The sequence below is a fragment of the Mustela nivalis genome (assembly GCF_964662115.1).
Source record: "Mustela nivalis genome assembly, chromosome: 14".
Classification (NCBI taxonomy): Eukaryota; Metazoa; Chordata; class Mammalia; order Carnivora; family Mustelidae; genus Mustela; species Mustela nivalis.
The window spans coordinates 35,214,306-35,241,571 of record NC_139033.1 but is presented as its reverse complement, the minus strand read 5'-3'; the positions used below and the strand labels follow the sequence as shown (position 1 = coordinate 35,241,571).

The 27,266-nt window shown below is 48.4% G+C and overlaps 1 protein-coding gene across 2 annotated transcripts in view; it reads right to left on the bottom strand.

Annotated features, from left to right (window-relative positions):
• Positions 1-27,266, bottom strand: part of CCBE1 (collagen and calcium binding EGF domains 1) — a 228,145-nt gene that overhangs the window by 199,496 nt on the left and 1,383 nt on the right. Inside the window, exon 2 of one of the 2 annotated variants that reach the window (XM_082698978.1) lies at positions 27,018-27,098. The exons of the other annotated variant lie outside the window; for it this stretch is intronic. Coding sequence (XP_082555104.1) covers positions 27,018-27,098 — 81 coding nt within the window. The remainder of the gene's footprint in view (positions 1-27,017; positions 27,099-27,266) is intronic. 2 annotated transcript variants of the gene reach the window in all.

Sequence of the window (27,266 nt, the reverse complement as noted above, 5' to 3'; positions counted from 1 at the left end):
GATTTCCGAGAGGCAGAGAATCGTGGATAATGATGACGTCAGTTTGGGAGACTGGGAAGTTGGCGGTGAAGCCACTGACCCCGATCTAGAATGCCAGGCGGAGGGGAAAGAGTGGCCAGAGAAAGGAGATCGCTTCCGACGCTGTGTCTGCCGAGCCTGCAGGACCCCAGAGGAGTGCCACGGGCGTCTAGAACTCTGAAGAACCATCCGTGTGTTGTTGGCAGTTGAGGGTAAACAGGAATAGATGAGATCACTCCGGGTGGTGACGGGGCCAAAGATGGAGGAGGGACCCAGGGTAAGAACCCTGAGGGTGAACCCACCTGCCCTAAGACACGCCCAAGAAACACACAACTCAACAAAAAGCAGCGGCCTTCTACTCAAACTCCTCCAGCATAAATCCCTCCACCCACCTCCACTCCCAGGCTTCCAACGAGGTGGCCACAGTTAAGTGCCTCCTCCGATTTAAGAGCCCCCCGCCGGCCCTCTGAGAAACAGCATCGAAGGTGAGCTGGGGGCAGAAACGAGTGAAGAGACTGGTGAGAAACAAGGGGAAGAGAGTGGGAATGCTTCGATCATCCTCCCATCGGCTTCCTCTCTGGGGATTACATTTACTTATAGAAGTCCCGTAGCTAAAGTTAGCCTGGACTTCAAATATATTCCACTGTCATTTTCTCATGACTTGATGGGAGGAATCCCACAGAGCTAGCGTGGTTGTACGCATCTTCCCTTCATGCAACCATCTGGCCCATGGACCAGGGTGCTTCCTCCAAGACAGAAGCTCACTCCTAAGGACACAGGTGGTAACTGTCTTTAGGAGACGGGGACCTGTCCTGTCTCAGGATTTCAGACCTGATTTTATTGGTTATGGGACAGAAGATGTGTTGACTGCTCGGTTCATTAGCATTAAAGGCTCCCAATGGTTAACAGCAACCAAAACATCAGACTAGATGGCTGGTAATCCCAGAAGGAACCCACAGGAATTTCTTTTTTTTTTTTTTTAAATCCCATTATTCTAAGTAAGTGTTGGATAATCATTATTAAGCTTACCAGATGAAGCAGCCTAATGTGAAAGTTCTTCAAAAAGAAGGACTAGTTTGAGGCATCTGGGTGGCTCAGTCGGTTAAGCATCTGTTTTTGGCTCAGGTCATGATCTTAGGGTCCTGGGATTGAACTGCTATGGGGCTTCCACTCAGCGGGGAGCCTGCTGCCCTCCCCCTCACTCATGCACGCGCTAATAAATAAAACCTTAAAAAAAAAGAAAAGGTAGGAATATATCCTATCATTTTAACCAACAATTTATCTGGCTATGCTTACAGGTCCAAGGGCAAACAACTGAATCCCATGGAAATATCGGAGTAGGTCACTTCACTATAGGCAGCCAACAAGTTTCCTCTGAAGGCAAAGTAAAAGCAAACCACTGGGGGTCGGGAACATTCCACCCTAAAGCTCTGTTGCGTGCATGCGCTGGGCCAGCTGTTGCCTGTTTAGTGTCCCCACTGAAAAGCACACTGCCCCCCAGAAGACAGAACAAATGGGTCTAGGGGACATCTGCTCCACGGCCAGCACTGCCAGCCAAGAAGCATGGCTCTGCCGGAGCACCACCGCCACGGGGGCTGGACTCAGCCCGTCAAGCTCACCAACGCGTGAAGGATACAATGTGCCAAACACAGTGGTAAACCCCCCTGGGTGATGCCGAAGGACCAGGGATGCCGCAAACCACGCTCAGAGGGTTCACCTCGCCAGAGAGCGAGACCCCACTCTCTTCCTGGCCTACTGGGAGAGCCCCCCCTCTGTGGGAAGGCTGCGAGCAAGGGACATTCCGCTGGAGAGCACAGTCACATGATAGGAGCCAGCGACAGTGGCCCAGGGCCCTCAGAAGCAGGGAACAGGACTCACTCTTAGCAAAGAAGTCACAGCAAAGCTTTTGCTCCTTTGTAAGGCACGCTCACTGCAGAGAGATCAGGAAAGTTCTGTCGTGCAACTATTTCCGAGGACGCGCACGGGTCAGGGCACACCACGCCAGGGTGCGAGGTGCAGAGGAGCTGGCAACCCCCTTTCTAGCTGCGCTTCTTTTCTCTATTTCCCTACAAGGTATCACTCGTCTCCATGCACCGTGTTTACGAACAGTAAAGACATCGGGCCTCGGTGGTAGTCTGAGCACCCAGGCCCTTTCTCCAGGCTGCAGCCACCCAGCCCAGGCGCTCCTGCTCCCCTTAGCCACCTCGCGCTCCCCGAGCAGTCTCTGGCCAACAGCTGGCTGCTCCCTCCAAGCCGTGACCCCCGAATCCACACGAGGCACTGGGGGGAGCACAGCACTCGAAGATGCAGCCACAAGGGGTGTCCTGCGGCTCAAAGGATGGTCAGGGAGAGGAGGCTTGGGACCATCGCCCCTCAGAGCCGGTGGGAGGTGATGGCAGCTGAGACAGGTCCCTGCAGCTCTAAGCAAGCTGCCTTCCAAGCCAGCTCTCCCACAGACGCTCCTGCACCCAGAGGCTCAGACACGAGAAGTCCACGGTGACCTGGGGACCTGTCTTTGCACCCCCATATCATGCGTGGCCGGAAATGACCAGTCTGGGCATCACTTTGGGTTACTCCCGTCTCTCCACAAACTTCTGGGCAGACATGGGTGTCAGGGTGGCATAAAGGGAGCCCCTGAGCCCAAGGTCGGGCTGACCTTGACGGAAGCCTGGCCGCAGGCACCCCCGACCCCCTGCTGGGGGATCTCAGGCCAGTTCATGAACCATATCCAGCTTCTGTGTGCTTGGGGTGGGGGGGATGGGAGAATCGGCTGCCTCGTGAGGTCATCGTGTCAAGTGCAGCCAGGATGGGGCACAGAATGGCAGCCCGACGAAGGTGGTCGTAATTGTCACTACGGGTGCAGCACTAACTTGAGTATCTATTTGGCAATGACAAAGTCAAACAACAAGGACTTGAAGACAGAGATTTCGCTCGCTCGTACACCATGCATAAACAGCACAGGCCGACAAGATGCCGGGCTAACGCTTCTTGCTTTCCAATCTCCAACATGTGCTTCTATTTCAGCTCCCGCACCGTGTCTGTGCTCCGGGCAGCAGCAAAGAGGGACAGAGAGAAGCAGGCATCACTGTTGTGTGTGTGTGTGTGTGTTTTTCTTTCAGTTTTTAAGGCAAGACCCCCAGGTATTAGGGTTTTGATGGTTACAGCATTGCTGTTTTTGTTTGTTTTTGTTTTTGTTTTAAACCTCACAACTACAGAAATGGACCCTTTCATAGGAATGCTTTCTGTCTTCGTCTGGACTTCTGTGCCTGAGTACCACAGACTGGGTGGTTTCAACCACATACGCTTATTTCTCACAGCTCTGGAGACGGAGCAGTCCAAGATCAGGGTGGCCGCAGACTCGGTGTCTGAGGACAGCCTGCTTCCTGGTTCATGGTGTCCTCACTTGGCAGAAAGAACGCTCTAGCCCCTTGCAGGAAGGCATGAATCCCATTCCTGGAAGCTCCGCTCTCCTGACCTAATCACCTCCCCCCAAGACTCCCACCCCCTATTAGCATCACAACAGGGAGGCTGTGCCACAAACTTTCAGTCCACCACAGTTTTCAATCAATGGAAGTGTTAACAGATTCTTTCTTCCTCTAAAGGGGAGTAAGGTGCCACCAAGGGAAACAGAACATGTCTGAGATGAGGAGATGGGAGCTCAGGATGGGAAGAACGAGCCTGAGAGACGATGTATAAAGACAGAAAGGTCCTCTGTCGCCTGCATGATTAAGACTGGTCCCGTGGTCACATACGTGTGTTCACAGGCGTGGGATGGCTCGTGTCCCACACCACTCCTGTAGGGTCATGACCTTAGACAACTCCAGCCATGGGCCCACCTCCATAACGCTACTGCTTCAGACTCCACTCGTTTTTTTCCTGAGCAAAACATCCTATTCGCCAGCACGCACCCTACCCGCCCCCATCAATCCTCCCAAATCTTCGATCCTGTCCCTCCACTGTACAAAAGCATTTCAGAAGCCCTTCAGAATAAAATCTAAACCCAAGACGTTCAAAGCCATGTCACAATTTGGCCTTGAGCAGAGGTCTACGTAAAGCAGTTGTATAGGTTTTCATGACTGTAATGGGGGAGTTTCCCACCTAAATATTTACTGAGTTGCGGGGAGAGAGGGCAGGCGTAGCCACTGATGGGTCCGGAACAGAGGAGAAACAGTTCCAGCGGCGAGCTGCGGGTGACTGGCGGGAGGGAGGGGTCAGCGCGCAGGTTGCATCAGCAGCATTCCCAAAGACCAGCCGCTGGGGGAGAACAGAGCCCGGGGAGGGCAGGAGGGAGGCCGCTCTGCAGAAGACTGGCCGGCGCAGGATGAGGGGACGGAAGCCTGAGCAGCAGTGGTGAAGGAAGTGGCACATGTCAAGGCTGTTATTTGGTGGAGGAGACAAAGCATGGAGAGGAGGTAAGAAAAGGATCAATACTGTAAGAGAGCAGGTCTACTGAGCCAGGAAAATGTTGGCCCCATCAGCAGGATGCTCGTTTGGAAAGAACATAATAAACTCAAGAGGAGTGAAATTTGCGGAACATTCAAAAAGATGAGAGAAGAAAGCAACAAGGCCTTTATCCGTGAATGCAGGGGACGGCCTTTATTTGTATCGATCAGGAAGGGCACTAACACAGCCATAAACTAGAACTTGGGGCCAAGAGCTCTGAATTGCTATTGTGCACAGAAAAAGAAAGGGAATATAAAATATGGCAGAGAAATGGTTGGAGCAGCTGTTTGGAAAGTCCGAGTATCCACATGAGACTCTAAGTCAACAGAAACAAAGACGTCAAGTGAAGGAGGATTCGGGTCCGCAGGGTGGTGGTTAGAGACCTACAGCAAAGCTTCTCGGCAGTCACAGCCTCCAACAATCCTCCCATCCCTCTGCAGAGGCTACCTCCCTGCAGCCCAGGCTGAGCCCATCCCTTGGTTTGATGAAGAGGATATAGAGACTTCCAGTGGAGGTGGCACAGTATAGTGTGAGTAGCCCAGAAAACCCCTTGAAGCCGGGCAGAACCAACCCCACAACTGCCTGTGGAGCAGAGGCCGCCTCAAAGAAGGTAGGAAGAGGAGAGACGGTCGGGAGCTCCGTGGACCCACTGGTGCGGAGAAGGGAGAGAAGCAGACCCTCACACTGGAGAGCCCACGCAGGAATGATGAACCCCACAACATTTGGTTTCCAAAGCCGGGGGCCGTATTTCAGGAGTTCCTGTAGACACAGTGGGACTGCAAAGCTGGAATTTTAAAAATCAGCAGGCTGGGTGCTGGGAGAGCCCAGAGGGCAAAAGGAAATGGAGTCCTCACCCTGAAAGAGAGCATAGAAGGAGGGGTATGAAAGCCACCTGAGGCATGCGGGATCCATTGCAGGGAGGTTCCTCCAGGAACAAAGGACTGAGTAGGCACCATCTTCCTCCGCGACCCCCCAGCATGAACGCACAGCCCCCCGCGAGACCCAGCACAGCACCAACACACACAACTCAACTCACTTACACCACCTCTCCCGCCCCTTGTGATACCTCTTGGCCAAACGCCCTAGGGTCAGGGCGGCATTACTATAGCCAGATTGCGGGAGCAGCCCCAGGGTCCATCAACAGATGAAAAACAGGTGGTGTGTGTGTGTATGTACACACACACACACACACACACACACACACACGATCGATTAGCCATAAAAAAGAATCAGAGCTTGCCAATTACAAGGAGAGCAAATATATGTTAAATGAAATAAGTCAGTTGGAGACACACAAATACCATAAGATTTCACACATACATGAAATTTAAGAAACAAAACAAACGAAGAGAGAAAGAAACCAAGAAAGACTCTTAACTATAGAGAAACGGTTGCCTACCAGAGGGAAGTCAGGGGATGGGTGAAACAGGCGAAGGGGACAAAGGGTTTGCTTCTTAGTGATGAGCCCAGAGTAACAAATGGAATTGCTGATCACCGTATTGCACACCTGAGACTAGTACAACACTTAGATTAACTGTACTGGAATCCGATACAAAAATACACTAGCCGCCAGTACACGAGCCACCCGTACACGGCCACAGTGACCTCCACTACTTCCAGTCTTCAGTAATCTAGGCCTGAAAAGCAACCTCCCGCTGTTTGCATCTCATTTCTTCTGGAATGTTCCTTCCCCCTGGGAAGGAAGCTCCGCCCAGATTCCCATTAAAGGCGCAGGTGGAGATGTCCCGCAGGTAAAGATGCTCTCGGTCAGCAGGGGTGTTCCTGGCTGGCAGGCGGCTCCAAGGCCCCCCACATAAGACTGGGCCCCCGTGGTTCTTCCAGGCACAGCCCCCCCCCACCCGAGTCTCCCCAGCCGCCACCATACACAGCAGATCCAAACTGCTGAGCCCTGCCCCAGAGGTAAACCCACAGAAAAATCCTCATTTCAGGTCAGTAAGGGCTGAGGTGCTATGTTATGCCACGATAGAGGACGGAGAACAAAATCCTGTTGAAATTAAGAAATAAACAAATAATCAAAATTGGGAAACACTACTCCACCGTGGCTCTGTCATTTAGAAGCTGTAGGACTTTGGGGAAGCTGCTCAAGAGGCCTGAGTTTATCTCAACTGTAAAGTTAAGAATAAAAAATTGCTAGGTCAGTATTTCCGAACGCAACCAAATTTAATGTTAAGTATGTATTTGGCAATGTCCAGAAAAATTAAACACAATCTCTTTTGTTACACAATATTCGCATTCTTTTAAGAAATCTTGTATAATCAACAATTGTGTTATAAAAATGACTGCTCCCGTAGGGGAAAAGGGGCTTAGGATCTCTAAAGGTTCAGATTTACAATGAAAGTTATTTTTTGCAAGAATTTAATAAATAACCATAGTTTATGGCTCTAAAACCTAAACCTCCCTGAGCAAATCCAGTTTTTAATCATATCCAGGTTCTGCTCAAAAGGCCTTTTCGTGTACTATCTCCACCAAGACTATCAGTTACACTTCCTCGTACACATTCCTATCTGTGTCATCTGTGGCTTTTCATAAAGCACAAGATGGAAATAGAGTTAATACAGCGCCCACCCCCACCCCAAATCACCACTTGGATCATAAGAACGTTGAAAGAAAGAACCCAGAGCCAGTCAGCTCAGCAAATCAAGTGTCACCAACTTTTGGGGCTCGGCACACTTCTGGTTATAGTCAGAAAAGTTTCGTTACAACCTGGCTAGCAGAAGGAGTTGTGATCTGTCGCATTATATTGCATTTTGGGGTTAAAGCAATTCCTGCGGGAGAAGAGTCTATACCATAGCCTTCCTGTGATGCAAAAAGATCCGTTAACTCCGTTTACCTTTTATAATAATGACTGGGATGTTCAATGGCTGGTTGCGCTTTGAGCTATTTATAGAGAGAACAAAGCCATATTAACTAAAATCTACAGCACCTTCACCTGCCCCCCACCCCACAGGATTATGGAACCATGAAAACATCTGTTCCTCTCAGTACAGTTCTGCTCTGAGCAGCCTAAGTGGACAGCTCCCACATTAAAAGACTTACTTCACTCTTCTACCAAGCTAAGGAAAATAATGTCCTTTTATCTCCATTTTCTTCTTTAGAGTCTTAGGGACTGTGTGAACACAGACTAGCACTGGAAAGCTCCACCACATCCAGGAGATAAAGAGAAAACTGGTCCACCCAGAGTAGAAGACACCATGTCAAGTATGAAGATGGATGGAGAAGGGTCACGACCTCCTCAGAATAGGGTCTTGGAGACCAGCACTGTTTAAGCTAGAAGATGCTGCTTGTGGGGAAGTGTATGCGTGACCCACAGATGGGAGAGAAGGATAGAAGTCTGGAAGGAAAGAAGCAGGATCTCTAAGATGCTTAAACAGGAACCAGTAAGAAAGAGAAATCATGCCATCGAAAGTAAAAGCCAGCAGCATTTGGGGAGGACAAAGAGGAAGTCACAAATAGTAAAAGCCAAGATGCCGACCCCTGTCGGCACCCACGTAGGACGTCTCCTGAAGCAGGCAGCCACATGAAGAGAAGCAGCAGCAAAAATCACAGGCACAGACAACACCTGGGGTAGTGCATGTAGAGCCTGGACATCATAGGGATGCGTCAATGGGCTTTAACCAAACTGGACTGGGCAGGACAGCAGCAATCTATACTGGAAGGTCAGAGTTATTCCTGTGAAACTGACCACATCCGCTATAGGGACGATTTCATCACCTTACGTTCTGTTCTTTTTACAGTGACCCTGGGTGAAATTTCTCTCTGGTCTTAACATAAAGAACAGTTGTGGTTCTCCTGGGCATTGGTCAGTTTTTACCATAGGGACTCGTGTAGTGTTTTCTCAGAGGCTGCTCGAGAGAGAGCTTGGAGCCGACTGGCCCACCCATAGTAAGTCTGTCTTTATGGTATACACTCCTACCCTCAGCCCTGGCTCGATTTCTTAAGTCCCAGGCTTTTTTTTGTTTGTCCTTTTAATTTATGCTATCTTCTCATATTTTATGTATTATAAACAGCCTTACATTTCTGGAATAGATCCAAGCACAAATTTAAATCCACAGAGCATAAACATGGCTCTGTTTCAGATGATAAGCTTACTGCCCAGGAACCATGTGTGTTCATTCACCTTTCCCCAGACATGCATTCTCTGTGGAGAACCAGCAGGGCGTGGTGCTAGGCACAGGGGATTCAGAAGACAGACGTGGCCCTGCCTTTACCTCCAGTCAGGGAAAGACATAAGATAAGCTATGAACTGCCTTAAGTATGTAACAGAATAAAACAAGAACCTGATAAGGAGAACTGAAGGGACTGGAGATATAACATGGTAGCACTGTAAATTCGGAAGGATTGGGAGCTAGGATTGGAGGTGTGGGGGGCGCTGTTTTTAAGTGGATGAAGACCTTTTATCTAGGCACAGGAAACAGAATGGGTACAACCTGAGACAAGGAAGATTCTGCCATTTAAAGAAATGAGACAGAGCTGAACTGAGGAAACAGCATAGGATGAGAGTAGACAGGCAGAGGTCAGATCACTCAAGGCCTCTCAGGCTAATGTAAGGAGTATAGATTTTGTTTCCAGGGCAGTAGGAAGCCACTGATTTTTAAGCTAGGGTCAGACATCATCCCTTTTAGGATTCAGGATCTCACTTTCTGCCACATGGGAATAAATTTCAAGAGGCAGAGCAGAAGCAAAGACAACAGCTCCAATAGTCTGGACCAAAGGTATGGATGGCCTGGACCAGGTAGGTGGCAGTCAAGAGACCAAGTCTGGATATGTTTGATGAAATATTAGATGCAGAGGATGTGTGAAAAGGATCCAAAATTGCTTCTGGGCCCATCTAGAGCAACTTATCAGGTGTTAGTGGAACAAGTGAGGGCAGGAAGGTTTGCATCTTGAGTTGGGAGAGTAGAAATTATCATCTCAATTTGGATGTATCATTTCAAATAGTCTTAAAGATAGGTCTTAAAGGCATCCAATGGAGCTCAAGCAGACAACTGGATATGTGAATTGCTGAAACTCTAAGAACATATATGTCCTTCCCAAGACCCTTTCCCAGGGAAGTACTAGATGGTACGCTCCACCAAAACAGAGTAAATCAGAAAAAAATCAGAGTAAATTGGGAAAATATGGGATCCACGAAACCCAGAATCTGACACCAGAAAGATTTCTCAGGCTGACAGTAAGGGAGATCCCAAGGCCACAGCTGGGTTAGCAAGAAACCAGTTCAGACCAGGGCAGGCCTCAATTTCTGGAAGGAATTCCTCCAAGAAGTTTGAAAGGACAGAACACTTAATAATTTCAAGTATGTTGAGAGGAACTTTATACAAATGAGGGTGATGTGGGGGGTTGGACTCATGATTCCATTTGTTTTTTAAAGGCAAAAAAAAAAAAAATTATGAGCTACAGAAAAGGCAAATACAGAAGAAAAGAAAAGCACTGAGTGCTCCCCAGGGCTCAGAGGTCGATAGCATCTGCACATCATCCCGTAGACAATGAGAACTGGTCTATCCCAAGCCATAAGTACACTGGAGGCAGAGATGGGCCGCGCGTGGATGGTGGCTCAGGACAGCTGAATTTTCTCATCCCACAGAAGGAATTCGTCAAGAGAGGATACCAAAAATTGGAGGGGGGCGGGGGGGAGTAATGTAAGTTACTTAGAGCTATAGACCCAAAAATCAAAACCAAGTTTTAACCGTTGAAACGTGGTTGTTGTGGAGGAGGGCCTGGGAAGGGGTGAGGGCCTGGGAGGGGTGAGGGCCTGGGAGGGGTGAGGGCCTGTCTACTCAGCTGTGGAGTCATTGGACTCTAATTTAGATAATATTTAATACTATGGTAGGACATTAAGTAAAAAAGTAATTCATAGCACTGATTTTACTTGACTCTAACACACTGACAATGCACACAAACAAGCATCGGAACATTAAAAACAGGATTCGGGCTATGGCTACCTTCACTTTAGAATATCTACGTTGCTTTCGGACGGTAATGAGGCTACTGCCTTAATTGTTAATATAATTTTGCTACCAAGAAATAGTTGAAATGAAAGTCCTGTTCACTTGATTATAAAAAATCCTAAGCATGGGCGCCTGGGTGACTCAGTCGGTTACTCATCTGCCTTTGGCTCAGGTCATGATCCCAGGGTCCTGGGATCAAGCCCCACATCGGCTCCCTGTTGGGCAGGAAGCCTGCTTCTCCCTCTGTCTGCTGCTCCCCCTGCTTTTGTGCAAGTGCTCTTATAAATAAAATCTTTAAAAAAAAGACCCTAAATATAAATGTAAAAAGAATAAAAACAAGTATAAAAACAAATAACATATTAGCATTCCTTTTGAAACTACACTTTCATCTGCTAAGAACACACTTCATAGTACGGTATTATCTTAGGGGTCAACCCATGGAAATGCCTTTGAGGAAAAACAATCTTATTCTTGCGAAATGTAAGTAACTGTCCCTGGTCCGTTGCCTCATCCAGAGTTCTGCTCTGCATGGGCTTCCCAGGTATAGGACTGAATTTCCCCTTTAGAAGTGCTCTCAGAATGGAGCATGCCTGTGAAAACAGGACATCCCGCATTAGTGACGTTGGAAGCAGCACTTAAGCATGATTTCATCAAGAGAAATAACTCCACAAAACAAATCCCCCTTTTATTTGGGAGTAAAAATGATTAGAAACACACATTATTAGGTTTTTGTTTCCTTTTCTGGTGTGATGACAATTTGTTACTACCTGAAGACTGCATTTCTCAGAGACGAGGATTGAAACGTATCATGGTAAAAGGACACGTCTGGGATTTGCTTTAAAATACTCGAGCAAAGGAAGAAGGGACAGATGGCGCAAATGCTGGAGAATCTCGATCATCACGGGTGTTGGGAGTGAGCCTATGGGACTTGATTTTCCCACCAGGGATTTCATACTTTCATAATTAAATAAGGCACCCCGAGGGAAAACATGGTCAGCTTTTCACTTTCAAAAAAGAGGGAACTGTACTTTTTCCTCTTTGTGTTTGCGATGCAAGTGTACTGAAAAGCCAGGGCTGCCGTTTAAGGCTATCCCAGTTATATCCGCAGCCTGCTGAAACTGCTCTCAGAAGGAAACCGGGTTGAGATGTATTCTCCCCTCCCAAGCAGAGGACAATACAAGAGATGAACAGAATCGAGCTTCGACCTAACGTGGAACGTGTCAACTTAATGCAGAACTCTAATGAACCACTGTCTTGTTAAAGCAGGACCACCTAGGGGCGCCTGGGTGGCTCAGTGGGTTGGGGCCTCTTCCTTCAGCTCAGGTCATGATCCCGGGGTCCTGGGGTCGAGCCCCACATCAGACTCTCTGCTCAGCGGGGAGCCTGCTTCCCTTCCTCTCTCTCTCTCTCTCTGCGTACTTGTGATCTCTCTCTGTCATGGATGAATAAAGTCTTTAAAAAAAAAAAAAAAAGCAGAACCGCCTAACCATGGAAACAGGATGTTAGAAGAGAATTAGCTGGTCTAGGTATTTATACGCAAAGGATACAAACAGTGATACGAAGGGACACCTGCACCCCAATGTTTCTAGCAGCAAGGTCCACAGTAGAGCCCAGATGTCCATGGACAGATGAATGGATAAAGAAGATCTGGTACATATCCATACAAGGGAATACTGACCATCAAAAAAAAAAAAAAAAAAGAAATGTTACGATTTGCAATGACATAGATGGAAGTAGAGGGCATTACACGAAGTGAAATAAGTCCATCAGAGAAAGACAGTTATCACATGATTTCACTCACTCATATGTGGAATTTTAAAAACAAGATGGTAGGGGAAGGGAGGGAAAAATAAAATAAGACAAAGTCACAGGGAGACAGACCGTAAGAGACTGTAACTGTGGGAAACAAACAGGGTGGCTGGAGGGGAAGACTGCGGGGGCCATGGGGTCACTGGGGGATGGGCACTAAGGAAGGCATGCGATGAAACCAGCACTGGGTGTTGTAGGCAACTGGTGAATCACTCACCTCTACCTCCGAAACCAGTATTACACTGTAGGCTAAATAAACTTTTTACAAAAAATAAATAAAAGGCACCAAAAAAAAGAATTATCTGGTAATTCATGAGAAGCCTCCTCCTCTTATGTGGGTAATTTGGCTGAAAATGAAGTTCTTGGTTCACCCGCGTTTCACCCTGTCCCTCCCTCTCTTGGCGGCTCTAAACAGAGCCAAATACGGAACCAGAACCAGGGCAGCCAAATGAGGACTCGGGCAACGCACGGCTGCGGCGGGCCAGTTCGCACTTGAAGACTTCACAAGAGCCCTTAGATAAATAAACTTGAAGGGATACGCAGCGAAATGTTAATTCGCACTAAAAGTTTTTATAAATGTAAGACACAAGGATTAAGCCCACTATGTTAGGATAAAAGAGGTGAAGGAAATTTTATGAGTAAGCCTTTGCATCTGAGCTCATCATTCCTTCCCACTTTATTAGCATGAGTCTCCCCCAAATGGAACGATTTCTCCATTCTCAAGGTCACGGATTCCTTCCCTACGTGAGGAAACGCATACCTCACCCTCCTTAGCTTAGTCTGTGGGACAGCATGTCTTGGAGGCCGGCAGACAGGAGTCAGCTGGTGGTGCGGGGTGGGGGCGGGGGGGATGCTTAACACCTGGGCAGAGTAAGACGCCCCCCCTGCTCCCCACTCACAGGGCGTGTGCTTGCAGCAAAGAGGAGCTCACTCGCAAGAGTGTACAGACGTGGGGTGTAGAGAGACATTCTTCTCTTTAATAACGGGGTAAGAAAACCACCCAAGGCATTCAACACATTCACTTCACAGCCCAAGGGTGGCTCTCCTGTTTTTAAAGCTGATTAGAGAGAATTACCCAGAACACCCCAGAGTATCTTCAATTTCGATGTTCTTTATGTCAAGCAAATCCCCTGGGCTGAAAACTAAGCCCATTTCCGTTTGTCCTGCTCTCTGTGAACGAGTAATCAGTCACAGACTGATCCTGCGGCCCAGGATCGGGGAGCGCCAGAGGATCATAGGGCCCAGCCCCCGTACGTTCTAGAAGGGAAGTGGCAGGTCATACGGGTCCTGCTGTTCCAAACCAAAGTGCAATCTGGTGACACCAGCTTATGTTTCTTCTGATTCATTTAGGTAAAACTTGATCTATTTGAAATGTGCACCTTCAGTTTAAAACCTGAACCTGTCCAAGCATCAGAAAGGGCCCCTTAGCGCCTGCTGCTTGAGAAGGCATGCTCTCCAGTGAAGAGAGGAGTCAAGGCGTATCCATACAATGAAATATGTTGCTGTCAAAATGGATTGATGCCCTGTGTGATAAGTATTCTTCACCTACTTTGCGAAAAAAGCAATTGCAGAACAAACCTATTTCTGTATGTAGCAACTACAACTATTCTGTTCTGCAGGCACAGAAAAGAGCAAGAAAACCACACTCTAGTCCCTTGGCAGCCGTTACCCTGGAGAAGGGAATTATAGAGGATCCCAGTTCAAAGTCCTACATCCCTATGATGTAAACGTGCAAAGAGCGAGCGATACAATCATTTAAAAAAAAAAAAAAAAGGACGATTTCCTCTTTTTTTTGTGCCCCTTTCCCTACAAGAACTTCAAAGCACGATTTCCCTTTCCATCTTTCTCTAGAAGAAAAGCAGCATCTTCCTCTCATCGTTATAGCAACGTCCTTTTGTGGACTCCTCAGAAGTGTGGATGAAACCCTCTTCTCTTCAGGACATAGCATGCTCACTGGGGTCCCAGGAGCCTGTACGGGGCTGCGCACATCGCATCAAAGACACGTGCACGAGCACACACAAAGTGTGTCAAGACAATGCCACAGTCGAGCTGTATGCAAGTGAAGACGTAAGTAGACATCCTAAGAGGATACCAGTCATTTTAAAGGATGGACATGGGAAATGAGGTTTTTATAAACAGCCCAGAAAGTATTCACTGAAGAGACTTGGTGGGGCAGCTTGCCCAGAGCTTGATGGCTAAGAGCTACAGGATTGGGGGGCGGGGGGGGTGGATCTACAGGAGAGATGCACCCATGCCCCCTCCCTGCTCCCACAACCCAGAAGTAACCCCAGGTGTGTGAAGACGGCCTCCTCCTGCCCTAGGACAGCAGGTGGCAGCCGGGCGGCCAGAGCCCCCTGGGCTAAGCATCTCCAGCCCCGAGCAAGCTTTGTTACTGACCCCGACACGCCCTCCCCAAATAATTTTCATCTGTGCCGCAGCCTGAAGCTGTGATTCCCAAACACTAGGGTTCTCTGGGAAAAAGATTTGGAGAGATGGTGGGGTGGCCGAGGTGCTGAGTCTCTTGTTAGGATCCTTTCGTGCCTTCCCTTGTGGTTTTAAATATCCGTCCCTGTTATGTCCTCCCAAAAGGGTGTCCGCACAGGTTACACAGAGGTCACTTCTGAACCACCTTGTCTTATCAGCCTCTGATTCCCAGGAATCCCTCTTCAAAGAGCCTCAGGAGAATACTCATCCAGGAAATGCAACTGCCTTTCTTCGCTCAATTTATAATAATTTCTATTTCTATGATGTTATCAACATAACTGCTGTTAACTCTGAAAAGCAGCCCACATACACACCTGTACATTCCATACAGACGCACTTGGGGACTGCCTGGTTTAAGGCCCTACGGGAAGCATGGGGCTCAGGGGATAACCACGCAGGAACGCTAGCGTATTATCTTGTGGGAAAGTTAATTACAAAACTATAAAAAGCTCCATGTTCGCTAGGGATTGAGATGTTCTTTCATTATCAGAGGAGAGAACTGCCGAGAACTAAAACTAGAAAGGAAAGAGACTTTTTTTTTTTTTAAGATTTTATTTATTTATTTGACAGAAAGAGAGAGAGATCACAAGTAGGCAGAGAGGCAGGCATAGAGTCGGGGGGAAGCGGGCTTCCCACTGAGTGGAGAGCCCGAGGTGGGGCTCGATCCCAGGACCCGGAGACCATGACCTGAGCCGAAGGCAGAGGTTTAACCCACTGACCCACCCAGGCGCCCCATGGGAAGTGACTTTCTTGCCAGCGCACAGATTGTCTATCGCACTATGTCGGGGGAAAAAAAGCTGTTTGCGTTTGATGCTTGCAAGGAAAGAAAAACACAGCTTGACACTGAAAAGCTTTCATTTATAATACGCTGAGCCATGTTTATATCTTGGGAGAAGGTTCATGCAGTGCAGCAACAAAGCAAAGTATTTTTTGGGGGAAAAAAATGCACCAAAGGTCACTAAGTAGCTCCAGACACCAAGCTGAGAGTCCACGATAGGAAATGAAAAGTGATGGAATTTGCATGTGGGACCTCGAACTGCTCAGCTTCGGAAACACAGAACTCCTGGGGACTGACACAAACCTCAGCTAGAAGTTTCCCTGTTGAGGGGCATGAGGACCCGGGCTTAGCGACCACAAGCAACCACCTGTCCCCTAGGCAAAGAGCCAGGCTGCTCACCCCTCTTCGCCCCTCACTCCGAGGTTTTCCGCCTTGGCTACAAGTTGGAATCATGCGTGGGGCTTTAAAGATTCCTGTTCCTGGGTGTCCACCTCCGGAGTTTCTGATGTAACTGGTCTAGTGTGCTATGCGGACACTAGGTTGTTTTTAAACACTCACTGGAGGGGCACCCACACCCCAGTGTTTACAGCAGCAACGTCCACAACAGCCAAACTATGGAAAGAGCCCAGATGTCCAATGACAGAGGACTGGATAAAGATGTGATATTATTACTCAGCCATCAAAAGGAATGGAATCTTGCCCTCTGCCCTGATGTGGATGGAACTAGAGGGCATTATGCTAAGCAAAGTCAGTCCAAAAAACCAGTGTCATAGGATGTCACTTATATGTGGAATTTAAGAAACAAAACAGAAAGGGAAGGAAAAATAAGATGAAAACAGAGGGAGGCAAACCATGAGACTCTTAACTCTAGGAAGCAGGGTTGCGGGAGGGGAGGCAGGCGGAGGGGTAAGTGGGGGCGGGCAGTAAGGAGGGCACTGGATGGGATGAGCCCTGGGGGTTCTATGCAACGGATGAATCACTAAATTCTACCCCTGAAACCAATACGGGTATGAAGTTGAATTTTATAATTACAATAAACTCACTAGGTGATTCCAAGGAGCAGCCCAGACTAGGAATCACTGCCTACAGCTGTGTATAGCCGGCAAAGAGGAGCCCCGTGAGAGCCAGCGAATGCTGGAACAACGCCGTGGGGAGCAGTAGTGTAGTGTAGTACACTCAATGTAGTGTGCACAAGAAATACTAAAGGACCGAGTTCAAAGGCAGAGCCTGCTTCCGAGCATCTGGAGTGAGGGCTCAGCATCTGTATTCCCACCGCGGGCATCGAGGTAAGGGCTCAAACAGATTCTGCCCTCCATCGCCCATCCTAGAGAGGTCCCACAGACGTGAACATCACAGACTACAGTACGGTTCATGCCACTTCAGATGGTTTAACCCTCTCCCTTCTTCGGTGGCATTGCTAAAGCCACTTTAGTCCCATCGGCTCCCTCAGGACCAGTCTGGTGGACAGGGAGCCCCCCGGGAAGGACAGTGTCTACAAAACAGCCTTTATGTGGCTCACAGTGTGCTGGGTTTTATTGGGGAGAGGAGGGAGGAGATGGGCTGAACGGTGACCTCCTGAAGTTGAAGTCCCAACCCCACTACCTCAGGATGTGACTGTCTGTGGAGACAGGAGTCTTGAAGACGGAGTTAAGAGGGCTGCCCTTACAGGAGATCAGACACAGAGAGATACAGAGGGAAGACCGGGGGAAGACGCGGGGAGGAGACAGCAGTCTGCAAGCCCAGGAGACCCATCGGAAGGGGCCAACCCTCCCAACACCTTCTCCTGAGACTTCTGGCCTCCAGAAGCTGCCAGAAAATTGTTGAAGCCACCCAACACTATGTTGTTTGGGCGGTCCTAGCAAACCAACACAGGGGCTTGGTTTGTGGATCTTTTTCTAAAGATTTATTTTAGAGAGAGATTGAGAGTTCCAGGGATGGGGGTGGGGGTGGGAGGCAGAGGGAGAGGGAATCCCAAGGAGATTCCGAGCTGAGCACGGAGCCCAACTTGGGCTCAATCCCATGACCCTGAGATCGTGACTTAAACCTGAAACCAAGAGGTGGACACTCAGCCAAATGAGCCACCCAGATGCCCCTGTCTACTTTTCAACCCTGGTTCTGCCGCACACCTGCTGAGACCTTGACTGAGAACTTGCACGAAGACTCATCCCCAAAGGAAATAACCACCCCACAATTCGTTTTGATCTCGGGTTCTGGTATTCAAACTTTCTCCCCTTCCTCTTTCTGCTGTGCTCCAGAAAGAAGCCTGGCTAAGTGACCTTCACGTAAGTCCTGGGTTCTGGCATAAAACTTCTTTCTCTATGTCCACCCAGCTAGGCCAGAATGGGTGTAAGCGATCTCTAGCAAACCTATGTAAATTAGTATTAAATTCAATTTTTACAGAATTCACACAAAAAATCCTTCAAGTTTTCTCAGAGATAAAAATCTCACGAATGTCTTGTTCTAGGTTCTTCTAACCTTTCAGGGACTGCCAGAACTACATTATTTGGAATAACCTTGCTTCCAAGGAACAGTCCTTGTGGTCTTGGTGGGTTCCCAGGAAGGCAATCTCTGCTCCACTGTGCAATTTTTCCACCATACAAATCATGAGCAATTTCACTATAGAAAAATTCCAAAACAAAACACGGACACGTTACCCAGAGCAATGCCAAGTGAAAGCAAAGCAAGAGAAAAGCTGGAAAGAAAGCATGGCGCCCTTTCCGCATGGGCTGAGACAGCCTGACCTCCAAGGCGGTAGTGCTGGGCACACAGGAGAGGTCACAGAAATTGCATCTGTAGGGCTGTCAACCTTTCTAAGCTTAAACGGTCTTTGCTCAAATCTGTGAGAAACAGTAGTTACCAAGGTCAGAAGCTCCCATGTGAGTTTAACATGAACTTTTTCTCCACCCAACTTCACCTCCATAGGATACTCTGTTCCTTGTCAAGTTTTTATACTTTTCTCCTCTTTACCATGCCCTATAGCATTTCTCCTCCTAATAGGTCAGGCGGTATGTTTTGATGTCTTCATTTCCTCTCTGCAAAATGTCATTAGATTTTGCTTTTGTCCCCGCAAAATATTTGTGCTTTCCTTTACCATGCCCCGCCCCCTCGCTCAGTGTCAGAACATCACTAAGTCTTCACGAGCTTTAAAGAACAAAATAGTTGACATTGTGAAAAGGCACTTCAGAGTTTACTTTCAAAAGTTTAACTCCGGGGACCAGAGAAAGGGCAGAACCCTTTCCAGGCACAGGAGGAAGAACGTAATGGTACAGTTCTGATTGAAAGGGACTTTGTTGCATGTTCCTCAAACAGGCACCCTCATTCGATTTTTGAATGTGAGGTTTTCCATTGTCGAAATTAAAAACAAATTCATAGACAGGCAGCTCTGAGTCAATAAAGCATGGGATGATCGATATGCACGTTAGGAATTAAGAAAGTACGGAATGAGGGGTGTGGGGGGAGGGAAGGACAAGCCAAGGTGATCCACGGAGCACTCAAGCCGCACATGAAGCCTGGTCATGGGAACATGAGGAAAAGCAGAAGTTAGTACCCCACTCCTTGCAAACTAGTCATCTTAAGAACACTGACAAGTTACTTCCATTTATAGTGCATTTGGGAATGACGACTGGGGCGGGAGGTGTAATTCCAGTTCAATAACCAATTCCCCGAGATCAGGAAACCAAGTCACAATCAGAGATGTCCGGCCAGGAGACCGAAATACAATAAGGCAACATGAAGGTAAGGACCTAAAGATGAAGCCAGATATCGCCTCCCCCAAGTCACCAGCCTGGGAACTTAGATCTGTGGACAAGGTTACGTACAGAGAACCCCACCCCTGAACTTTGTGTTAAGGCAGATCTCTACACGGTGACTCAGTTGGTTAAGTGTCCGACTCTTGATCTCAGGTCAGGTTTTGATCACAGGGTTGTGAGTTCCAGCCCCACACTGGGCTCAAGGCTGGGAAAGAAAGATGGCTCTCTAGAAGTTGGCAAACTTTCTATAAATGGCCAGATGATAAAGATCTGAGGCTTCGGGGGCCAAATGAGGTCTCTGTTGCACAGTGTTGTATTTTTTTAAACAACCCTTTAAAGATATGAAAAGCATTCTTAGATCATGAGATGTATAAAAACATGCCACGGGCCCTACTTTGCTAATTCCTGCCATACTCCCAGAGCCAGATCCTAGAGCAGAGGGCCCTCCTGGCCTCCCGCCCATTCTCTACCAGCAGCGGCTGGGCTGGCAGCTGCCCCCGCCATTCCCGGAGGATGGAGGCTGGAGGGCTTCACCCCAGCGGGCCAAACACAGAACATCTCCTAGGCATAGCCAAGAAAGAAGAGTTGAGAACGGAGATAAAAGCTGAACACAGATGTGGTCCACACTTCTGAAATGCTAAAGGGAACAAACAGGTGATCTAGTTCTGCTGCACCGAACAAGGCAGTATGTTTAGGCATCCAAGCTTGCACACGTGCTTTTGCCCTGAAGCTGGAAAGATGCGCTGCTTGGCTCCAAGGGGATTAAATACTTAGACCTCCTACCACCGCCCCACCCCCACCGAGGTCTCAGAATGCAGACCACGCAGAAGGTTCAGATACGACAATGATCTACAATGGGTTAGAAGGAAGGAATGTGGGGGTGGGGGGAGCAGGCCTTCTTAGAACAGTCTGCTTAAAGATGCTGCTGGAAAACAGGAGGGGGGCCCGTGCTGAGGCTGCTGTCCACCTCCCAGGGCCAACAGCCAGAGACTTCACGTCTTTGTAATACTTCCACATTCCAATACGTCTTGAAAGAGACCTGGGGTACGTGCTCATTTCTCCCTAACACCTCTAGAACCAAACTTTGGTTACCACTAGCCCTAGGGTCCTGTGTCCCTGCTGGGTGGGTTTCTTTTGCTGAAAGCAGACAGCTTGTCCCTAGGAAATTTCAAGCTCTTAGCCCCCCAAATGGGACTTTAGTCAGATGTGTGCCTAAAGAACTCTTAAAAATGTCCCCAAAGACAGCTTTGACCCAAAATTCCCTCACTGAAAGATAAACTGAATTAAGATCTTTAATTTCTAGGAGGGCAGAGGCTGGAGTTTTTCTGCCTTTCACACAGATGGAGTCTAAGTTTCTAGAACTGTGCTTGGCACATAGGAACTCCCAGTATTTGAATTACGGAACAAAAGTTGTTGGTAAAGCTTTAAAACTCGTACATGGCTTCATGGAAAAGAACCTAGCCCTGAGAAGCTGATGGTATGGCTATTTATGTTTTCGTCCCCAGAGAAAAGCAATAAACAGAGGGAAAGGAGACCTTTGTTCCCTGGACATTCAGCAGGGCTCCCGACGCAGGCAGACCAGCTCACTCACAAAAGCAGGGAGGGTCCTGCCGAGCAGCGAGCAGCGGGCAGCGGGTTTGGAGAAGCTGAACTCAGTGACACGTGAACTACTGATTGAAATGCAAACTTTCTCCGGAAAAGATAGAGTAATTCTAGAATAAAAGAGCGCATTTGCTTTTTCCGGGTTCACCCACGCAGCTTCACTGAGAACAGATGAAGCTACCATCGGAAAGTCAGGCATCAATGACTCGAGGGACAATGAGCGAAGCCATTGGACCCATGTGAAAGGGCACTCCGGTGAAAGCACAGCCTTTTGTGGGGAACTCAGTGGTTTCCTATCGCTTTGTGTCCTTTCTCCGAGAATGAGGGAAAAGTGAGACGGAACCCGCCTTGGCCAACACCTTCCGCCTCCCCGCCCTCCTCCAACACCTGTTCTGCAGCCGAAGAAGATAAGCGTGGGAGGGAGTGGGATCCCCTTTAAAATCGCAACCCCCCACTTTAAAGCCGGGGTCTACACAGGGCAATTAACACAGGCAGGAACACCTGTGTCCTTATCCGGTGTCTCGGAAAGGAGCAAGGTCAGGGCATCAGCTCCAGCTGCCCAGAGCAGCACCAGTAACACATCAGCAGGGCAAGACAATGACAGCATCTCGCAGCAGCGCAGGGAATCTGGTTTCCAAAAGAGCCTCTCTCTCAGCTAGGAAAGGAGGCCTACTGCGACAGGAGAGCAACCACCATTCTAGGAAGCCTATAGATGTAATATTCACTCAGCCATTTGACAATGTATGGAACCCCGTCCAGGCCGGAGACTAGCCTGGAGGGTCTACGGTCATGGACCAGGCTACAGGCGGTCCACAACCCCAGTGGGCTGACGATCCAGTGACAAGGGAGCTTCACGCAGGGAAACTGAGGCTGCTGGCATCGTGCCAGTGATTCAGACAGTTCTGCGTGAACCACGTCCACCCGTCTCCTGCTCTTTTCATGCCACCTGAGCTTTCATCACCTGCGGGCCAGGGAGGCAGAAGGGAGACAAGACTGAAGGGCTGAAGCTCAGAGGGTCAGCTTCCCAGTCTTGCCTCTGCCCGGAATCCATTTCGTGACTCGAGGCAAGGGGCAAGCCTCCAAGATCCTTTGAAGTGGGACACCCATGCCTCCTGCCTATTCTATGGTCACGTGAGTAGGGCACCTTGTGTGGTCAGGAAACAAGAAACAAAGATGCTTTGTGATTTTTTTTTTTTTTCCACCGAGGCACTGGATTTCTGGGGCTTTCCTACATTTGAAAAGGTCTCTATAAATAGGTGTGTACAGTGGTGTATAAACACCTTGTTTCTGGATGTGGGGTGAGTTTGCTTGTTCAAGTTTCTCCCATACTGTCCAAAACTCAGCCAGTGTCCCATGAGTGCCTACTATATGCACCAACATGCCAGATTTGGGGGGATTCGAAGTGATTATGAGGGGTAACGTTCGTCCAGCATTTCTACATAGGTCAGCTCATTTAATCCTTCACCGGAACCCTGTAACTCCAATACTAATAGGATCTCCGTTTTACAGAGAAGACCACTAAGGTAGATTAAGAAACACTTCGGGGCACCTGGGTGGCTCAGTGGGTTAAGCCTCTGCCTTCAGCTTGGGTCATGGTCTCAGGGTCCTGGGATCGAGCCCCGCATCAGGCTCTCTGCTCAGCGGGGATCCTGCTTCCCCTTTCTCTCTGCCTGCCGCTCCGCCTACTTGTGATCTTTCTCTGTCAAATAAATAAATAAAATCTTAAAAAAAAAAAAAAAACACTTCAAAGTCACAAAACAATTTGGTCAAAGTGGCCTTCCAACTGGCACAATTCCTATTACTGTGCAGGTTTTCCCGCCAGCCCTCTGTCTGTGACCTCCCAGATAGCGCACCCCCCGAGTCGTCCCTCCAGTGCGGCCTCAGCTCTAGTCCAGAACTCTCAAGCTGGTAGGGCTGCTCTAAGAGACTCTTGTTCTCCGAATCCCATGTAGACCCATTTGCAGAAATAACACGTGAACTTCCACATTTTAACAGGTTTTGGCAACACTTACATTATAGAAAACTAGGAGTTTTTGCATCCCTAGGTCATTATCTCCTGCAGGAACGGGATCCTAAGAGCAGGACCTAATGAGATCCAGAGGGGCAAATACTGCTGAGGGGAAGCTAGGAGCCATGGCCGTCCATGAACCACAGAAGAGAGCCACGGCCAATGCCACCTGAACACCTAAACTGTGTTAAAGAATGTATTTTCTTTTGCTCAGAGATTCCTACCTGCTTCTAATCTCTTCTCCATCATCGGAAGTACAATGTTTTTGACAATGTTTTGACAATGGCTTTGAACTAGACCACCTACCATTGCATATTGGTTAGTTTCCAAGGTCTGAGTCTAAAAATCATGTTTATAAACATACCAGAGTTAGTAACTTATTGTTCCATGCACATTCTGTAAGGCTATTTTAAGCTCAGAATAGATGCTCAATAAACCCTTACTGGGTCAGAAAATTTATAATGTTTATTAGATACCAGTTCACTCAAAAATCAGATTTTCCAGGAGCACCTGAGTGGCTCAGCTGTTAAGCGTCTGCCTTCAGCTCAGGTCATGATCCTGGGGTCCTGGGATCAAGTCCCGTATAGGGCTCCCTGCTCAGTGGGAAGCCTGCTTCTCCCTCTCCCACTCTCCCTGCTTGTGTTCCCTCTCTCGCTGCGTCTCTCTCAAATACAATCATTAAAAAGAAATGGGATTTTCTGAACCTTCCCTATACAATGTGTTCATTTTTAAAAGCCTTTAACAGGTCATATCACTGACAGACCCAATAATGAATGGTAAACACGAACCTTTTTTTCAAAACTACATGGTTGGAGATGGGGGGTGGGGAGTAAACTCGTGGGGAATAACCTGACACCAAAGGGTAACACCCTAATAAATGTATGTGCTTAGTTTGGCTATAATAGAGCCTTAGATAAATCACACCCCGCTGAAATCTTTACTAATAAAGAAGCATACTCTAAGTCCGATTATAATGCTGAGCAGTACATCCTCTAAGCTTGGTAAGCAGTCACTGGCATTCACTCAAGTGTCTGTTAAACTTTGGGCACTTGGCCCAATGCACATTGGGGTAGAGAGTCTCAAGAGACAGGCCCTGTGATTACGAAATCCTTCAAGGAAGGAAAGCTATACACATATGAACCAATATCGCATAGGACAGGAGATATGAAGTCAGTTACAGGCGACAGATCTCCAGGATAGCGGTCGCTGAAAAACCACTGGTTATGGGGAGTGTTGGGAGTTTTCTATCAAACTGTCATGAATTTACAGCGAGCTGAATTTATCATCTTCCTTAGACCCCAGGATCCTGAAAGTTCTGCCATCTCTGTAGGCACCTCTGGGATGATGAAAGAGCCCTGGGCCCAGACTTTGAAGTCAGACAAACCTGGGTTTGAGTCCTGGCTCCCGTGTGTATCAACTTTGTGACTCTGACCAAGTTTACTTAATCCTGGAGTTTTGGATCTTCCCCTATAAAACTGAAATACAAACGCTCTGGGGATTAGAGATAATGTATGTGAAGAGGAGAGAAAAGAGCTGAGTTCAAAGTCCTCAGGCCATCATCTTACATACAGAAGGCGAACCTGAAAAGGTGCTTGGGCGAAACCACAGGAAACAAGGGTCTACAAAGGCCATGGTTTGGGGAGGGGGCAGCTGCTCCACAACAAAGATTCTGAACCCACCCAGCTTTCCTTCCCCGCATCATTTAGGTCTCCATAGATTTTTAGGAATAACAGATCAGATTAGCACTACCAGGAACATAATAGGAGTAAACGCATCCTCCGTGACTTTTTTTTTTTTTAAGTCCCATAAAATCATTTAACAAGACCAGAAGGACTTCTGCAGTTCTCTCACTTGTGCTAAAAACTGTGCAAAGGGCCAGTGGTAAAATCGGGGCCATCTGTCAGCATTCCCTAAGAAGCACCTCAGTGACTGCACTTAAGCTTAATTAAAGGTCATCCAAGAGTTGAGAGGTCTGGTCTCCTGGAAGGCTGGTTCTTTTCGGTTTTGGTTGATGCAGAAGGATTAACAACATGTGCACCTGGAGAAGCCTCTGTGCCCCTCGAAGGACTTAAATGGGTTTGCGTGGTGACCAGATTGAGGACGGTGGTTTCTGTATTAAGTACTTGCATTAACACACAGGCTTCGGAAGGTTTGGGAACAGGATCCTAGGATACTGCTGCTGGTTTCCAGATCCCACTTGGAGCAGCAAGGGTCTATAGGAGCCGGGACAATGAACTCACAAACCAAGCACAAGTCCCTCCCTTCTTGGCGTTCAAAAGCAAACAGGGGAAGCAACTCCCAACCAACTTGGTCTTTAGGAAATTACTGAGTCATGGGAATGGTATAAAACCAACAGAATATACATAGAACTCTGGATATCCATGAAGGAAAGCAACAAACCCATTTTCCTCGGCTGAAAATCCCCTCTCCCGTTCCACTCACTCCCCAAAACAAAGTTCCTTACTTTTCTGTGATATAAAATAGCCTTTTAGTTAGTTGTCATAAGCTGTCCTTTCGGATAGCTGTTCATGAGAATACTTACCAAGACACTGGTAGTGTCTCTTGTTGAGTCTCAGTGTAAAAAGAAAAACCAGTTTTTAAAACTCCAGGGAAGAGGAGTAACAGTCAACCTAGAACACTCCTCAGGCACCAGTGGTTTCTGAAAATTGGACATGCATTCTGCAAGTGCCCCTGATTGATGCGCAGTCTGACCTTCAGGGACCGAACAAATGAGTAAACCATCTCAGAGACACTTTCCCTGTGAAGTTAGAGGCTTTGTGCTAGGATAATAGGAAAACAACATGTCCCAATACTGTGGTCATGCGGAGGACACACGGGACTAGCACCAGGCAAGCAATCCTGCGGCCAGCACCCTTGGCCATCCCACCGGCTAGAGGACCTTGCTTACCCAGTTAACCACTTCAAGCCTTTACCTACAAAATGAACACACTCCCCCCACCCCGCCCCACCCCACCCGGGCCCCAGCACATTCCACGGGTGTTGAGCACCCGTGTCCTGGAAAAGACAACCCTTCCCAAGCCCGAGCCTCACTTTAACAATGGTGGTCATTCCATAGCCAACAAATTTTAAAACACAGTATGCAAGGTAACAGATTCCTGGTTTTCATACCACAAACTCACCAGCCCTGGAACCACCTCTATCTGAACCTTTGAGCATGGGAACTAACATTTCTGCGGCTCCAAAAGCATGGCGATGGATTCATCGGTTACAACATTATGAAGAGGAAAGCTTTTTTTCCAAATTCACTTCTGGGGATTGCTGTTACCGTGTACTACCCAATATTTATCCTGGCGCCCCAGAGCAGAGGACCCACAGAAACAGTCTGGTGGGAGTGTGTGATTCCCGGTATCTCGCACAGTACTTTCAAAAAGCAACTCCTGTTTATGGGTTTATGCCTCCCCTCCAGTAAAAGCACTCGACCAGAATCCAAAAATTTTGGTGAAAACAAATCAACCCTCACCTCCAAAAGGCTGCAAGCAGGGAACAGTAATTCCTTTTGTTTTGAATGACAACCGCCTGGGAAGTATTTTCCAATCTAAATGGATTCCCTAGCCCTGGTCAGGGTAATTTAAATGAGCACCCAGGTGATCTGTGGAAGGCACTTTCAGGGAGGACTCTCCTTGTGGCTCAACAAGCTTGACATTCCTCCTAGACAAGCCTCCCCGCCCCCAACCACGTCCACTGCCCCCAAACCACCTCCATCGTTTTGTCCCCAGTGACCCTCAAAGTGTTACAGTCTGTCCCGGCAGAAGGTCAAAAGGCAGTCAAGGGTTTACTTGTCCACTTTGTTTTTGAAACAAAACACGAACGCCGTCATCCGTCTTTGCTACGGGGCACAGTTTACACCCACAATCCCATCCACTTTCGTATGAACTTTGAGCCTCTTCCTCTCCATCGCGCAAAGTATTCCAGCAAGCGGCAAACAAGTCAGGGTCCTAGGGTGGAAACTCTAGGTGCACGCTTGGTTGCCCGTCATTGCTCTGGCCCCAAAACCACACCGAAAGGTTTGCACCAAAGAACTCCCCAAGCACGTCCCCGCGCGACCGCGGCCCTCGGTCACCAAGCGAGTCTCCAAAGCCCTCCCCTGCGGAGCCGCGTTCCCGGGTGCGTGGCGGACTCAGCAGAACCGCGAGACTCACCTGAAACAGGTGGTGAGCTCACCCGAAGGCTTCAGACACGGGTATTTCGTCGTGGCGATCTTGTTTTCTGAGCAGATCTCTCTAGAAGACAGTGGGAGCCGCCACTTCGCTGGCTGTCCGCGGGAGAGCGCGGCGCAGGGCGCGTGCCGGTGGCGGGAGCTGCGTCCCGGCGCGCCGAGCAGGCGCTGGTCCCCGCACGCGGACGCGGACTCGGGGACCGAGCGGGGGGGTCCACGGGCGCGAACCCAG